The sequence below is a fragment of the Giraffa tippelskirchi genome, chromosome 2 (assembly GCF_054371585.1).
Source record: "Giraffa tippelskirchi isolate mGirTip1 chromosome 2, T2T-mGirTip1v1.2.pri, whole genome shotgun sequence".
Classification (NCBI taxonomy): Eukaryota; Metazoa; Chordata; class Mammalia; order Artiodactyla; family Giraffidae; genus Giraffa; species Giraffa tippelskirchi.
Window position 1 is genome coordinate 27015172 of NC_137276.1, and position 18494 is coordinate 27033665.

The following is an 18494-nucleotide window of genomic DNA, read 5'->3' on the forward strand; positions in this document are numbered from 1 at the left end:
CACTAATTCTGTTTTTGGATAGGTCTGACCTGAATCTGTTCATCACATTTTAAATTTTAATTAATTTTTAGTTTCTTCAGCATTTCATTTTGGAATCTTTTTTCAAATATACTCTTAACTTTTTTTTTTTATAATTTCCAGTTATATTTTAAACATTTAAATATTTTTCTATAAAAGAAGTCCCTTTCTTAGGTTTTTAAAAAATTAATTTTATTTTTGGTTGTGCTGCATCTTCTTTGCTGCGCAAGGGGCTTTCTCTAGTTGCAGTGCATGGGCTCCTCATTATGGTGACTTCTCTTGTTGAGCACGGGCTCAGGAGTTGTGGCACACAGGCTTACTTGCTCCACAGCATGTGGAATCTTCCTGGACCAGGGATCAAACCTATGTCCCCCGCATTGGCAGGCGGATTCTTATCCACTGTACCACCAGGAAAGTCCCTCAAACATTTAAATCTTAATGAATTTTGGTTTAAGAATCAAACGATCTGAAGTACATTCCTATCTCTTGTTTCCAACCACTTCCCTTTTCAAAGCTTTTTAAAAATAATTGTAATTGTTACTATTCTCATTAGGAAGTCCAACCATCTGTGAGTGTGACTACCATAAATCCAAGAAAGAGAGAGTAATACAGTTATCAATCCCAAATTTTGATCTTGTAATTATTTTTAAAAAGTGCTTGAAATTATTTAGGTAATACATAAGTAAATTCTTATTTTGCAATATTCAAGAATTCAGAAATATATACAGCAAAGTATGAAAGTTCCCCTTCATTTACATTTTCACCCCCACTCCTCTTTGTCATAGGTAAACACTGTCAGTAGTTTGGAGAGCATTCTTCTAGTCCTCTTTCAGTGCATTTAAACACATGAGCATGTGTGCACTTTAATACAACTTCCTAATCTTTCTAAATTCTGGCCTGTTCTTTTCATTCCTGATGGTGCTAGTCCAGTCTCTGGTCATCACTGTCGTGCATTACAAAAGTAACCATAACCCCGCTTATGTCTGCCTGCTTTTAGCCTTGTCATCTTCAGATCTGTTTTGTAAAGCATATTTATCACCCAGTTTAAGACCTTGAGTGGCATCATATCCAGAATGCTATAGGATAAATCCTAAACCCATTAACATAGCATTTAAGACCCAGTGAGAACTGATCTTTTGCTTTCCACTTTGATCTTGAGCAGCTCCCTTCCTCAGATTCTTGTATTCTATCAGCACTGAATTGCATCTAATTTTTTTTCCACACACCATAATATCTGTGTCATTCTGCTTTTCATTCATAATTTCTCTTCTATTGGAATGTTCTCCACTCCTCTTTTCCTCTTAATCTGATTAACACTTGCTAATCCTTTTTAGTGTGGTGGTTAGGAACCTGGGCCTTGGGTTAGTATTTTGGATTATTTCATTTTAATTTCTTTAGAATCACAGTATTTAACTGCTATAAACTTTGTTCTGTCATCTATGAAATATGAATCATTTCTACCTCATAGAGTTATCTGAGATTCAATGAGATAATAACTATAAAAGTGCTTAGCATAGTGTCAGTTTAACAACAACAATTTGGGCATCCAGTCTTTCAGTAAGACAGAGAGGTGCACCTCTCTGTTGTGCATATGTCTAATACCACAATTACATACAACTGTTTAATGTTTTTGATGGACCTCCTCCATTAGACTCCTTAAAATCAAGAACTGTCACGTTTGTCTTTGTGTTACTGGTACTAGGTACTGGCAGGCAGACATTTAGTAAACATTTCTTAAATATATGAACTGAGTTTGAAATAGCTAGTCAATGCAGTTTCTTTTGCACAGGAAACTCGAATAAGTGTGTATACCTTCTGTTCAAGTGAGATTTTTGTTTTCCTTTCTCTTTACAAGTAAGAAGTCTTAAAATAGTAATTACATTTATTTCCACCACACTGAGCTGTGATGCCACAAGCTGGAAATCCAGGGAAGCCATGGGAAGTTGGCACTCATAAGGATTAGATCATTTTTCCATATTCAGTTTGTATTCTTGTATTTATGGAATTTGGTTTGAGGATAGTGAAAGTCCTTCATATTCATGTATAATTTGAGAATTGGATTTTTACAGTGTATCTCCCAAGAGATATTTTGGTGAGATAATGCTTTCCCTGTTACCTCCCAAGTTCCAATAGTTCTTTGAGTGCTTACAAATGACAGACAGATGTTATCTGTCTTCTGTAGATGAAAAATCTCAGGCTTAGGTTAATTAACTTATTCAGCCAGAAAGCTGAATTTAAACCTAGTTGCTCTGGTGCTCATTCTCTTTCGCCATACTGCTTTTCTAAATAAACTGAAAATAATTTTAGTTTGAATTTGTAGTATTTGGTAGTGGTTTTAGTTACTTGGTGACTATTTAAACATTTTATAGTAACTAATAGAAATCTTATGGTAAGATAGTTAGATACTGTTTAAAGGAAAAATTTTTTTAAATTTAAATCCGACTATTACTTCTTTAAGGTATGTATATTTTATTTTTAAATCAAACCATCATTAGGAGGATTTATTTGCCTCATCATTGTTCTTAGACTTTAGCACACTTGTTTATTTCTTCCCCTGTTGCATAATTCCCTATGCATTATATATTGGTCAGGAGGCAGGAATGTTGCAAATGTTTTTCTTTCAAACTGCAACTTGCTCTAAGATTTGGAATTAACCTTTAGAATGTTCTGGGTATATCCTCCGCATGCCAAAGATCTGTAAATTTCTTTTCACATGGGCTGACATTTTCAGGCATATGAGTGAAATATTTATTTTCCTTAAACGTAGTTAATGATCAGAAAAGAGACCACGGTGTGGAAATACTTTAGGTTACTCCTGTGATATGATCGGCACATAAATACTTATTTTTCTTGTGTTCGCATTGTTCATTTTCCAACGGAGGAAATAACTAAACTGATAATTAAAACACAGTACTGTGTATTATGGTTTTTTTTTTCTCTGAGAGTTAACTAAATGATTTGAACTGACTAGGGCCGCTCCATTCTGTGAAACTCACATTGTTTGCGTACTGTTGGCGGGCCTCATTAGGGGGTAAATTTGCTTTTTCTGTGTGTTTGCCAGTAAGGATTCCTGTCTCTTATGGGAACTTGCCATTTGGATAGTCTCCTGCCTAAACTGGCCAGTCTTACACAGTTTAGACCATCAGTTATTTTTCCTGCTCTTCAATTTTTTCCTATTATTCTTTGGTTTTTAAGTATTTAAAGCTGAGGATATTGGCCTCTGAGATATTGCCTGCTTAGGGTTCGGCATCTTGCCCGAATTTGTTGGGCCTCTCAGGGCCTGAGTTCTCTGTGCTGTAACAAATGAGCTACAGTTCTCAAGAGATCAGTGAAGCTTGTTTGTTGATCCTGTATTCTCTTCCAGAGGAAGTAGATCTTTGAGAATGTCTAAGGAAGGGTAAGTGAGTTTATTATTCTTTTCTCCTCATTTTTCTCAGCAAAGAGAAGTTCTAGTCATCTGAGTGAATTGGAAGATTAATAACTGGTGCTACCAATCTGAGTGGAGATGGGGGAAAGATTGAAAGAAATTCAGCGGAAAGTTCACATTGTTAGTGTTTCACATGTAATCTGCTGTAAAGTTACAGTTGCTATTTGGAAAGGCTGCATTGAGGGTGGATAATCTTCATAGAAATTCAGTGAGAGATAGGCACCCTGTTTACCTTGTGGTAAACTCTCACTTTGTTTTTCAGTAGAAAGTGTTTATGAAGATTGGAAGCAAACTGTAGTGTCTTACCAAAGAGTTTTACATAGAAATGAGTGAAATTTAAAAATTCAAGTGCATTTGAAAATAATTTGTACCTTTAGAAAATGGTGTGAAAGATTGAAAAGCAACCTGTGATTTTGTTTCTTTCTGGTCACTTGTAGACAAAAATAATTTCAAGTGGAATCCCCCCGTTCCTCTTTATTTTGCGATATAAAATAGTTCTGTAGGGTTTTTTTTTATTGTCTTTATAGTCTTTTCTCTTATGTTTCAGAATTTGAATTATTATTGATATTCTTTTTATGACCACTATCATAGGTGACATGCAAGTTAATAGCTACATCCTGTTAACGATCTCATTTCTAACCTTCAAGCATAATTTGACCTGGTTAATTCCAGAGAAACATCCCCTTTGATCAAATAGGACACAGATTCCCTCAAAAAAAAAAAAAAAAAACCCTCTTTAAAAATACAGTGCAATTTAAATTTTGATTTTCTTGAAGTTCTTTATTTTTTCCTAGTAGAAATTTTGAAGTAGTCTCAGAGTCATGTGTTTATAATTTATTTTAATCTGGTCATGTATTGATTATGAGCAAAATAAACTTGGCCCATTTTACTGCTACTTTATAAAGCCTCATTATTAGTTAAAAAGAGCAGCCATGGGTATAAATAATTCTGTATTATTTTTAGACCTCTCATGACATCACTGGAATTTTGAGGTTTCTTTAAATGTGAAAATTATGAGAGGACTGCCTCTTCAGGTTTGTATATTTTCTTTCCTTCTAGCTCTAGCTATAAGCTTGCAGTTTTTATTAAACAATTTTTATGATACATATTATCATGGATGCTGGTAATATTTGTCAGGCTTGTACAGTGGTTATTTATAAAGCTGGTTTATAGATTTAAGAAGAACTGTATTTCTAGATGCAGTCAAAGTTCTAGGGAAGTAATTAGTACTTCCCCCCCGCCCCCCATGGTAAAGCATATGTTAGAATTGGTTGGTTAAAAAAAGATCTGTATAAGTCAGAGGAAACTATAAAGCCTGGAGTATTCTTTTAGATTATTTCTAGGAATCCATGAGGCAATTCTTGTACTGTCTGAATAGGTAATGAACAAGTGCATTTGAATTGCATAGATCCTATAGATGAAATCAGTTAGCTTTTATTCTCCTTTGCTATCTTTAGAAATAAATGGATAAAGTTTCTACTTTGGGATGAAATGATTCTTATATTCAGAATGTTGGTATATGTGATATTTTTATATCTATGAAATATTTCCCTAATAAGTAATAGAAAAGGATTGTTAGTAGAGTTAAATCATCAAAAATTATACTTGAGCCTTATGTAAACCTATAGTAATCGAGACAGTGTGGTATTAGTGTAAGGATAGATATATATAGAGATCATGAAACCTAATAGGAAGTTTGTAGACCCACACATACAGTCAGTTGATTTTCAGTAATGATGTCATGGGATAAGTCAATGGTTAGTCTATTTAACAGATGTGCTGAAAATAAAGAAAAAAAGTGAATCTCAACTTTTGCCTCAATTGTATATATATTAGAAAAACAGAAATGATCATAGACCTAAATATAAAAGTTAAAAGTAAAGTGTAGGTGAAAATGTTTGTGACTTTGAATTAGGTAGATTTCTCTTTAAATACATAAAAAATAAAAACATGGAAGATAAAATTGATAAATTGGCCTTCATCAAAATTTAAAAAAAAAAACCTCTGGTTTTAAGAAGACAACATTAAGACAATAAAAAGGTAAGCCGTAGACTGGGAGAAAATATTCTCAATACATGTATATCTGATAAAGAACTTATATCCAAAATACCTGAAGAATTCTTATAACACAGGCAAATAACCCAGTTTGTAAATGATTCTTCACACAAAAAGACATGGCCAATAAACATTTGAAAAGATGCTCTGCATCATTAGTCATTGCGTGCTCAGTCACTTCAGTTGTGTCCCACTCTTTGCGACCCTATGGACTGTAGCCCGCTAGGCTTCTCTATCCATGGGCTTCTCCAGGCAAGAATACTGGAATGGGTTGCTCTGCCATCCTCCAGGGGATCTTCCTGACCCAGGGATCAAATCTGTATCTCTTGTCTCCTGCATTGGCAGGCAGTTTCTTTACCACTAGCACCATTAGGGAAATACAAATTAAAACCACAGTGGTGTATCACTAAAGGCCCACTAGAATGACTACACACTGACAGTGTGGAGCAACTGGAACTCTCATGCATTGTCGATGAGAATGCAAAATAAAAACAGTTTGGCAGTGTCTTTTAAAGTTAAACATACACTTAATAAATGGATTAATATTTCCACTTCTGGGTATTTACCCCAAGAGAAATGAAAGCATTATGTCCATACAGATTTGTATGTGAGTGTTCATAGCATCATTATTTATGATAGCCAAAAACTGGGAACAACTCAAAATATCCAGTAACTGAATACTTAAATAAATTGTGGTATATCCATACAATGGAATACTTCTCTGGAATAAAGGAACTAATTTTTGATACATGTAATAACATGAATGAGTCTCAGAACTATTGTGTCAAGAAAAATAGCCAGACATAGACTACATGGTGTTTGATTCCATCTACATGAAAACTAGTGACAGCATAGGTCAGTGATATTTTGTGGCCATGGGTTTGGGAGAGTATTGCAGAAGGACATGAAGGAATATTTTGGGTTGATTGTGGTAGTTGTTACATGGGTGTATACAATTGCCAAAACTCACCAATCTTCACACTTAAAGTGGGTTAATTTCACTTGAAGTAAATTATACCTCAATAAAGTTGAAGGGGGAATGAGACTTGAAAAACTCAACTTGCTTATTTAAAAATCTTATAAATAAAATTATTATTGTTTAGCATAGTCAAAGGAATATATTTGGAAAAATATAGGTACTCTAGGATGTGTAATGCAAGGGGAAAAAAATACATTCTTCTTTCATTATAATGATTGATCCCTCGTCTTCTGGAGCTGTTCAGAATGCCTTTTATTACTAGAGCCTGCTGTCTTTTAGGGGAGAAGCCAAAATCAGTTTTGTCATTTGCTTTTATAAATTCTAAATTTTGACCTCTCTTCCATCATGGGCACAATCAGCACACTTGTTAATTTGGCCTAATGATAACATGGATAAACATATTTTCTTCTCTAATTTTTATTCCACAGAATTCAACCTTAATATTTTGTTGTATTTTAGAAATTATCTTCTATACATTGGTTTTTACTTTTAAAAATTGGGGAGAAAAACTAAAGAATTTAGAGGAAAGTAGGGAAAAAAGATGGAAAAAACCTGTTTTTAATTAGACTGACATTTTTGAATAGTAATTTTCAGAAGTACTGCCACTGTTCCCGGTTTCTCCCTTAATTTATGTACTCTTCGTTTGTTAGTTCTCGTTCTTATTCCCCGCCATTCTGCTCTCATTGCTGCAGTTCTTCATTTGAGGTTGAAAGTGAAGGGAATTTTAATGTCTTTTAAAGAGAGTCTCCTTAAAGTATGCTTTGAAATCTTCGGTGAAAGATAGCATAATCGCTACTCTTATTAGTCTTTTTTATAACTTTTTAAGATATAGATTTTTTCACATTTAGACATCTCTGAATTTGGGCTACATCTAGCAATATACCACCTAGAATTAAGTTGAGTTCTTCTAGAGAGAATTTCATTTCCGTCAGTCACTTAGGGGCAACATTAACCATGCTAGTAGGGTAAATTTAAACCACAAACCTACCAGATTTATTGTTCAGATTCTCAGGGGGAGTTTTCTCCTGTTTCTTGGACTTGGTGTCAGGGTCAAGATGCACAAATGTCCTTGTGTGTTTCTTCTATATTGCAGATTTAGTTCTCCTTTTTTTCCTTGTACTGTGGATATAGTCCTTTGATAATCCTAGCTTTACAAGGCTCTGACTTTTCTTGGGCACCCCTCCTGGCCCTTTTTTGGTGGCATGTAATATGGGTGAGTTTTACAGTTGATGCACCTTAAATTTTAACCATCTTTAATTTTGTTCTTTGCATACCTCCACATTCTCTTCACTGGGACTTTATTATATTGAGTATTTGAGTAAGAAAAACTATGATAATTCATGTATTATTTTAGAAATGATAGCATGCTTACTCAGACTTTTGAAGCACAGGGTGCTATTCTCATGGCATAATCTGATAATGTATCTCTCCTGAGGATGTTCCTCAGAGGAAATATTCAGACAAATTAGTAAGAAACTGTTGGCTGGAAATTTATGAAGAAACTGATGCTTCAGTGACTTTACTTTTATAATCTAGTCCACAATTTCTTGTTGTGCCTGTATATTCGAAGTATTTAAAATTTCAATTTTTAAGGATCCATTTTCATAAATTAGAATTTTTTTTTAAGATCACTAGCATTCTTTTACTGAAGAATGGGAGCGAAAAGGCAGACTAAGGTCTTGTCATTATGTTTTTTAAATAACAGCATTATTGAGATATAGTTTACATACCATTCAGTTCACCCTTTAAAGAGTACAGTTCAGTGGTTTTAAGTATATTCTCAAGAGGTGTGCAACCAACAGCACTAATTTCAGAACATTTCTATTATCCCTCAAAGCAAACTGCCCATTCCTTCTTCTCCACAGCTCTGGCAGTCACTAACTGCTATTAAGTTTTTAGTTTAAATTTTTTTTTTTAGTTTAATTTTTAATTCAGTTGAATATTGTGTCTAGTCGTTATTATGCCCTATGCTAGTTGTTGGAAAGGCAGTAAATCTTTGTCTCCAAGATTATAATCCAGTAAAGAATAAGGGAATTAAACACTTAGTTGATGTATATGATAAAATACAGAAGTGCCAAAACTGCTCACATGCATCACATTACAGAACTTTAGTTGTTGGTGAAATATCTTTAATTAAATAAAAAAAGTAATCTGAGACTCAGGGGCATTGTTGTTACAATAGTCCTCTGGCATGGCCAGAAGAGTTTCTTAAAGAAATCACTTGAAATTTCTGGGTCTTGAAAAATAAGGTAGAGATAACTAAAAAGGATGTTTCATATATGGGGCACAGTATAAACAAAGCTTCAGAGAACTTTTAGGAAATAACAAGTAGTTGATTTTAATTATTAGGGCTAAAGGTGTGTGATGTGGAGCAACGTGAGATAAAATTGATTCTGGAAAGATAGTGAAAGCTTTGAAGTCCTCGAAGATTTTTTAAAAAATTGTAATGTATTTGGTAGTAGGTAGTGAGGAATGTCTAAACGTTATTAAGAGGGAGAGCAGCATGATTAGAGCTGGGCCTTAGGACAATGCTTCTCATCTATGTTGGGGAACCATTTTCTTCTAAAAGACTTGTCTTCTGTTAGAAATTGATAGTCATAATAAAAATGAATTACTTGAAAAGTGAGACATAAAACGCAAGTATACATTTTTTGTTATGTTCAACAAACAAAACTTTTCTGTCAAATTGTTATAAAAGTTTCTAAATACTTGCCGTTTCTTAAATCAGTAACAGCACTTGACATATCTGCATTGGACTGTGGACCCCACTTTTGAGTAGCACTACTTCAAAGCAATTAATTTGGCATTAGTGCACAGGCAGAGCCATTGAGAGATGATTGCTGGAGAGTTAATGAGGGACCTGGACAGGTTGTTAGCGGTTTGAATGGAATGGAAGATCTGGATTAGAGACATTTGGAAATTTAAATGAAGGCGAGTGAGATGTTGTGGATTTGAGGGAGAGGAAAGAATCAAAAGATGTTAACTAGGTTTTAGACTTGAGGGGAAAACGAGAATGCCCTGGCAGAAATAGAGACTAGTTTGGGGAGAGAGATACTAAATTAGGTTTTCAACAAAAACTCACCTTATAGCATTTTTCTGTTAATTAACAGACACTCATATACATCATTTGGTTGATAATCAAAATTTGCACTCTCCAACAGGCACTTGTAACGGTAACAAACTTTGAGTATATAATTACACAAACCCATAACCAAAACATGCCTGAGATTTTTTGCTTGTATCCTTAGCCTCATTTGTTGTTGCAGTAACTGTTGTTGGGCCTTTGGCCAGGAAATTGTGACTCCTGGGCAGGAGGAGGAGCTAGGGATAAAGTTCACCAGTGCCAGAGAAATTCTATTCCAAATGGATTCATGTGGAGCAACAGTGATATCCAATGACAAGTTAAATTAGACACAGAGGTGTTTTCTCCAGCACTGTCTCAGAAGAGGCATACTGTGGAGGGGCCTGGTTCCGACTAAAACGGTCTTTTTGAAGTAAGGTTAAAGTCACACACACAAAAATTGTACTAGGGATTTGAAGAAGAATTCTGTTATGTGACTTCAAGAACTAGTTGACTCAAATAGTTTCACACTTTGCAGAACGGCAACCAGTGACAGATGAGGTAATGCTGCTTTGAATTACAAGTTAAATCTCAAAACCATTAAGAGTTTGCTATTTACAAAATTCCAAATTTAGTAAATTGCATGTTCATGTTCCTTTAGTGTGAGAATACTAAATTCCTGTTCTTAAAGCACATTATGTGAATAGTCTTATTTCTTTTGTTTAATATCTGTATTTATTTGGATAGCATTTCTTCAAGTTTTATGCCTTATTGCAGTGCTGTATTATAGTAAAAGCTGCTACATTTGTCTTTGTGTTGACGTCTGTGCTCAGTTTTATAGTGTTTCTGGGTCTGTCTGCTAAAGATTGTGTCTGTTGTTTTAATGCTCAAATCTACATCTTGCAAATGACTTAGTACATAGGAATTTCTGGCTGATGATTGCATTTTAATGTTGGATGCTTAGTTCAGTCATGCTTTCTGGGGTGGCAGCTTTGTGCTTTATTTAAAATAAGCTTTGGAAAGTTTCACAAATATATGCAGGCTCTTGAAGATAGAGATGTGGAGTATGTTCCACTGGTTAATAATTTAGAAAAGTGACACAAGTTAACAGGCATTAACAAAGATACAGTCAAGGTTCTGGGACCAATAGAAAATTTTGGATTCCCCAAAGCAGATAATGATATTTTTGTCTTAAAAGTGTGGTGAGATGGTGAATCAGCCTTTTAATTGATAGAGCACCTAGCACTTTCTTTTATATAATAATAGTAAAGAAAATTTATTAGTTTGACGCCAGGAGATCAGTTTCGCTTTAAGGCTATATTCTGGAGACGTGGTATTTCTGGCTCAAGGCTGCCTCTCTGCTGAAGTCAGTGCATACTTTCAGCATTTAGATGTTTATTATCTTTATGAATAATGGCATATATATGATTGCAGTTATCTATAATGCAGCTGTTCCCTTTTGTCATCACAGCTTTGCTTATGCACTTTAGGTATTCATGCATGAATTAGATTTAATTCCCTATTGCCCCCGTCTCCCACGTTGTTGTAGCTTAAATTAGGGAAAGAAAAGGAACGGTGAGAATATATGTGAGGTTTTTCTTTTTTTCATAATAGTAATAAATTATAGGGGAGACAGGAGTGATTGTTTATTTTTTTTAAGTTCAGGAGTTGCTTCTGTAGGTGAGGGTACTTATTTTAAATGAAAATGAAGATAAAGAATATTTGGGTTCATAGAAAAGCATCTTTTCTAATTTTAGACATCTAGAAAGTCTTACTAGTTTTAGCTACTTCCTAGAGGACAGCTTCTAGGATGTATGTCGTAAAATGGTACCTGCTTTGTAATAGGCATTCGACAAACATGTTGATTGAATAAAGTGACCAGTTAGTCAAAGAGGAAAGAGTGTGATTTAATGGATATTTAGCAGTGATTATTTTTGCAGAAACAACAGATTTTCTTATTCTTGATATATATCATTCCCAGAGTTTCTATGGACAATGCCTAAAGATAATAGTATGATCTCTGTATCCTTAAAAAATGTGTTAAGGAGTACAGGTTAACCTCTCTTCTGGACGAGAAAGAAGTGGGTGGATTATCTAGCTGCGTCTGTTTCTTTCTACCTTTAGCAGTGATTGAGTGATACCAGCAAAGTGTCTTTTTGTCTATGATTCTAGCTGTGTCTAAAACCAGCTTGCCTCATTCTTATGTCAGAATCAAAGCTGTTTCTTTTATTATGTGGTCCCATATATCTCTCTCCTGGGTAGAAAAATCTTCCCTGTCTGTTCCTGCTGAATTCCCACAGAATATTTTAGGCATGTCAGCTGTTTGGGCTTTGATCAAGGATTTGATCCAGTTGGCCCCCTAGCCTGAATTGAGTGTGTTTGAAAAATCTCCGTTTCAGTGTTTCCCGAGTTAAAACCATTACTCTGTGTCTTTACCTTCTCTTGTGCCTTCATAAGGCTTTATGTAACTGAAAAAGGTGATGATAAAAAGTAGATGCCCCAGTCGGTAGTAATAGACTGAAATTTGATGAAGTGGCAGAAGGGTCATGGCGATATGTTTGGAGTTTGGGGGCATTTTTAAAAAGATTTGAGCAGGTGTCCTTTGTCCTCTAGTTCCCTGTATCTTTCGGCTATTCACTACTCTTCCTCTCCCATCCATTATTAACCCAATCAAAATAAGGGTTGATTTTCCAGAATAACAGGTTTTCTTAGGGAAAGAACGTATAAATGTTTTACATAACATCTCTCTCAGGAACTAAGAGTTTTATAAAGCTTATCTAGTGTGCATAGCACACTATGAGAGAAATAAGTTCATATTTTTTAGAGAATAACATTTCTGAATTCAAGGACCTATTAAGTCCCCCAGTTAAAATATTGTAAGCAAATATTTGATTATTTGCATATAAAATTGGTGCATGCATTCTGAGATGAGAGGAAAAGCTTTCTATTAAAGTTTAAAACAATAGTTTTGAGTTGGTGAAGAGGTTTTTTTAAAGTCAATCTAGATTAATGGTTTCCAAACTTGAGTATTTCATCATTTAAAGTATGGAACAGTCATCCCTCTGGATGCATGCTTAAATTACATATGCTACTATCATTACTTGTGTATAGTAGAAAACATACACAAATTAGACATTTTTAAAATACGAGATAATTTTGAGTGGAAGCTGTGACCCTTTCTTCTGTATCCCAGTGGAGTCTTTCATATCCTCGGGTGCAGTCACTCCTCTTTGGAGACTGCTGACCTATATTGTCAGTGGGAGAAGCCTAGCTCAGGTATCTTTATTTTTACCAAGTTTCCTGGGTGATTTGTAGCATTCTCATTTCTCATAGTTACTTATGAGATGAAGGCAAAAAAAAGATTTGGTAATAAGAGGATAAACCATTCAGTAATTTTGGCCACCAAACTTTGGGATCAAATGGAGGGGGTACTCTTATTTTCAGAGATGATTGAAACTTACCTCAAAGCACCATCATGATGATGATCCTCCAACTATTATGTTTAGTTTTCCTTGTGTCTTCATAGTTATCTTTCTGAAGTTTGAATCTGCTTATTGCATTTCATCAAAATCTGATAATTTGTTCTTGCCTGCAGGGTAAAGTCCCATCTCTCTAGTGTGGCACACAAAGTCTTCATTAATCTGACCCTTGCTACCCTTTTTTAGCTTCATAACTTTTATTACTTCTTTCCCTTCTCTGGAAAACTTCTGTTTGCAAAAACAGAAAAGTAAAACCAAAGAAAACCCAGCTCCAGCTCCAGTAAATCTTTTTTGGTTCACTGCAAACCTTATCTTTACTTTGTCATACTGTGTGGAGTGCCTTTCTTGCTTTGTCCTACTGGAAAACTTCTGCTGATTGTTTAAGATCAGCTCAAACAACTTGTGCTCTCTCCTGCATGTTATTTTATAGCATTTATTGAAATGCTTTAATTATTTGCTTAAGCCTTTCTCCTGCTACTGCTGAATTCCTCAAGGATAGAGATTGTAGGTTAAAATGTAAGTACCATGAGGGCAAGTACTCTTTTGTTCTCTGCCATATCACAGTGCCTGGTATGTAGTAGGCATTTGGTAAGTATTGTTGAATAAATCTGTTTATATTTATGTCTTTAGGGTATGGCATATGATAGGCTCTAAGTGAACCTCTGTTTATTAAATAAATTATAAATGAGTGAATGAATTATAAAATCTTAGAAATATGCTATTTTATGGGGTCAGACTTAGAAAAGGAGAACTGATTCTCTGAAATCTTGAGTACATAGTGTTGTTAAAATAAAGACACAATAACAAAATTCACACGTTTTTGTGTAGTATCTGATGTCACCTATGGTATAAGGAGGACTTGAATATCTATATTGTGAACTTACTATTGGTATTTAAATGATATCTAGAAAGATAGCCAGATAATTCCATTGAACTTAATTTTTTTTTGACTACAGCGTTATCATTTTTTACTCTTTTTTTCTTTAGGGTGTTTGTGAACCGGAGTTTAGCCATGGAAAAAATAAAGTGTTTTGGTTTTGACATGGATTATACACTCGCTGGTGAGTAGCACTTTCTGATTGCTTAAGAACTACTACTTTAGATACAACGCACTAGACCTTTCAGTAAACACTTGTTGATGTAGTCACATATTTAGCTGCCAGAAGCTCTTGTTACCAGGCTGCTTTCATTGACATTTGTGAATATTGAAATTATCAGATTTCCTTGAGATTTAGATTGTACAGGTAGAACAAATGCTAAATTAGAGACCCTGGTAAGAAATGATACGATGAAAGTATGCATTGATATGTATATTTGTGCACTTTTGGCTTTTACTCTATTAAGCTGTTCTTCAAGGATGGAATTTTGTGTCTGTCTACCACAGGTAAACTTTCATCAGTTAAAAATTTCAATGTTATTCTTAAGACAAATGGAAAATGTGTTGGTTTTCTTTTGAAATGATTGCACATATACTATGTAAAGACTTTAAAAGCTAGAGCTATTACTTTTTTCATTATCAAATAGACCTTAGACACCAGCATTGTTGTTTTTGCTTTTCTATCTCTGAGATATATTTGAAATACTTAATGTATTAGCCAATAGTTGCAACATATGTTGAGAACTTAACGAAGTTTTTATTAAAATATTTGCAGTCTGGCAAAAATGTCATTTAATTTAAGAAGTAGTAAGGATGAACAACAAGGATCTACTGTACAGCACAGGGAACTATATATTCAATATCTTATAGTCTGTAATGGAAAAGAATCTGAAAAAGAATATGTGTATATATATATAACTGAATCACTTTGCTGTACACCTGAAACTAATACCAACATAGCAAATCAGTTTTACTTCAAATTAAAAAAATAAACTAAAAAAAAAAGAGAGGGTGAAGAACTGAGTTGAGCACACATGTTTATATGTTTGTACCTGCACATGTGTACAACTCAAGAATCTTTCAGAAATTTTCTCTAAAACTACTGTCTTTAAGTACACAAAACATTAAAATGTATTGATTCACTTATCTTCAGAAACTTTATGTAACAGTGTTAGAAAATTGACTTCCATCTCAAATTAGATAAATCTCAATTTGATGTTCAATTTAGGCAACTGTAAGTGAATATTAAAAATGTACAAAAATGAACACATGCGGTTTATAGGTACTTGTTACATGGATGTGGGTATATTTTACCAAACAAGTTATATATTGAAAATATACACTGACTTGATTTGAATTTCTCTTTCTTCTCTCTATATTCTTTGTTATTTATTTAGTTTTCTTTAACCTTCAAACTGTTTTTGCAGTAGATTCTTTTATGTTTTCCCAATTGGACACAGATGCTTTCAGATATTCTTACCAGAAAGCAGTTAGAAACACTTTGCTTTCTCAGTGTAGATCTTGTTGTCCAAATTAGAAGAAAATCCTGCAATCTCTCCTTTCTAGAATTCTGCTGTCCAGGGAAAAGAAGATCATTTGGCAGCTGAAAAGGGTATTAACTAAAGCAGAGGTAGAAGTTAATGGGGCTGAAAAATGACAGACTTTTTTTTCTTGGTTACTAAGACCATCTTACTGTATTGGAAACTTGTAATGTGCCTGGTGCATCTTGTTACTGAACATTGAGATAACTGTATATTCTTATAGAATAAGTAAAAAAGGAATTCTCTTGTTTAACAAAAAAGTCACTGAGTCTTGGTTTCTAAACTTTAAAGCTACCTTATGATTTCTTCTTTTTATATGCTTTTTTTTTGTAATCTTACTTTATATTTTAATGTTTATTCTTAGTTTAGCCACTATACTTTGCTATATATGTGTAATAGTGATTATTATCATTTATTAGGTACTTATTATATGCCAAGCCCTGTTCTAAGTGTTTTACATAGGTTATTTCATTTAATATGCAGATAATCTCATTCACATCACTTATTTAATATTTATAGAATCCTACGAGGCAGATTCTACTATTATTGTCTTCATTTTACAGAGGACACTAAGATTTTGAGGGCTTTGTCTAAAGACATTCAGTTGTGATACAGCTGAACTAAGATTCAGACTTAAGCATGCATGTATATATATGTATATAATATATGTAAATATAATAAGTTTACATTATATTTTGAAAAATGACAGTGTATAGCAAGGTATAATTGAGAGTGATACGCACTTCCCCCTCCCCTGCAGACAAACCAACCAAGACTTAAGCACTCAAAAAGACAAAGCTCTTTAAAGTAGCCCCCTTGAGAGACTATGTATCATTCCAGCAGTTATATTTTGGATGAAAAATGTTGTTACTATCCTTGTGGTATTGCCTTTGCTTCATAAAGCATGTAGGAAAGCAACTTGACTGATTTCATACTGCCACCTATTTTCCATAATAAATATTCATAAAATTTATCTGAATAACTTGATTTTTAAACAAACAAACCACATCCTTGAAGTACTAAGGACTTTTCATGAGAAAAATATGCCATAAAGTACAGCGGCAAGACTAAAAGAAGTGTTTTTTTTGAAAGCTTTGAGTATTGGGGATAAATATCCTTGAAATAACTGAAATAGCCGCACAGGATGAATTCTTGGAAAGGGCCTGTATTCTCTCTGAAGCCTTTTCTGAGACATTGTCTTCTCTGTGCAATCCTGACACCTTGGTATATCACTCCCCAGAGCAATTTGTAATTCACTTGCAGTTTTTGTTCACTTGCTTGTCTCCCCTTTGGCCTGCTAGTTCCTCAGGGGTAAGGAGTTTCTTTTTCACATTTATGTCCTATGTGTGGCCTAAAATCTGAAGAATAGTAGTTGCTCAGTGAGTATTTATTAAATGAACAATTTGGGTGCATAAGTTTTCATATATCAGTTTAAGAATAAATCATGGTATTTTATGTTTACCCAATATAAAATATACACTAATTATTCAAGTTAAATACTTTTAAGCATGGACTTATTTTAAAAATTTTAATAAGCTTTATTGAAGAATAAGTTACAGACAATGAAATACATGCATTTTAATTATATAGATTGACTTTGACAAAATGTGTATGCCTGTGTAACCAGCAACCGTCATCACCGCAATCAAGATAGAGAATTTTTCTATCACTACAGAAAGTTCCCTCATTGCCTTTGTGAAGTTACTTCTCCTCCTTCCCTTCTCTTTGCCCCATGGCCTTTTGTCACTACAGATTAAAATTTTACCTTTCCAGAATTTCATGTAAATGGAATCATACACCGATGCACTCTGTTTCTGCCGTCTTTTGCTTAGCATAATGTTTTTGTGATTCATTAATGTTGTGTCTGTCAGTAGGTAGTTCATTCTCTTTTTTTACCCCTAACTTTTTATTTTGAAGTATTTTTAGATTTGTGGAAAAGTCGTAAAAGTAATAGTTTGCCTTTACTCTCTCCTATGGTAACGTCTTACTTGACTCATGGTTGACTGTAGGACAGTTATAAAAACTAAGAAATTAACATTAGTACAATACTGTTAATTGAACTACAGACTTCATTCAGTTTTTACACTAAAGTCCTTTATTCCAATTCAAGATCCAAACCAGAATTTCACATTGGATTTAGTTGTCATATTTCCTTTGTCTCTTCTGTGATACTTCCTGAGTCTTTCATATCTTTCATTGCTTTGACACTTTTGAAGAGTCCTGGTTAGATGTTTTTGTAGAATGTTTCACAATTTGGATTTGTCTGATTTTTTTTTTCCTATGAATAGATTGAAGTATTGTGCATATTTGGGAAGAATACCACAGAAGTATGTGCCCTTCTTAGAGCGTGATACCAGGGGCCCATAATAGGTCTTATTACTAGTGATAGTAACCAGTGAAAATTATGAAATTCTCTTTTCTCTTTAAACTTTACTTTTTTGGTTCGGGAGACCAGGTAGCAGTCCTTTGTTTTTATGCTGCAATTTGTGTGTCCATTTATCTGTTGATGGGCATTTGGGTTGTTTCCAGCTTGGGGCTGTCGTGAGTAAAACTGTTAACATTTGTGTAGGAGTCTTTTTGTGGATGTATATTTTTATTTTTTTCTGGGAAAACATTTAAGAGTGTAATTGCCAGATAATGTTTACCTTATGGGAAACTGACAAATGGTTTTTCAAAGTAGTGGTACTGTTTTAAATTCATACCCAGAAAACATGCAAATTCTAGTTGCTCCACTCCTTATCTACACTTGATATTGTCAGTCCTTTGAATTTTAGCCATTCTAGTGAATATGTAGTGTTATTTCACTGTAACTTTATTTTGTATTTCTCTGATAACTAGTGATGTTGAAAATCTTCATGTACTTATTGGGTTTATGTGTTTCTTTTGTGAAGTGCCTATTCAAATGCTTATGTTTTAATTGGGTTGTTTATCTTTTTATTGTCAACTATAGAAGTTCTGTATGTATTCTGAATGCTGACTCTCTGTCAGATACATATCTTTTGACTGTATTGACCAATATGTGTTAGTCTATCTATTGACATTCTATTCCATTGATCT

The 18494-nt window shown here is 34.0% G+C and overlaps 1 protein-coding gene across 16 annotated transcripts in view; it reads left to right on the forward strand.

The window, feature by feature from the left end:
* Positions 1-18494, forward strand: part of NT5C2 (5'-nucleotidase, cytosolic II) — a 99171-nt gene that overhangs the window by 39562 nt on the left and 41115 nt on the right. For 8 of the 16 annotated variants that reach the window (XM_081544600.1, XM_081544671.1, XM_081544621.1 and 5 more), the window contains exon 3: positions 14007-14080. In XM_081544600.1, coding sequence (XP_081400726.1) covers positions 14007-14080 — 74 coding nt within the window. Of the gene's footprint in view, positions 1-3132; positions 3416-9889; positions 10102-14006; positions 14081-18494 lie in introns of those variants that run through there. The other 8 variants (XM_081544609.1, XM_081544651.1, XM_081544617.1 and 5 more) reach the window with 8 other exon arrangements.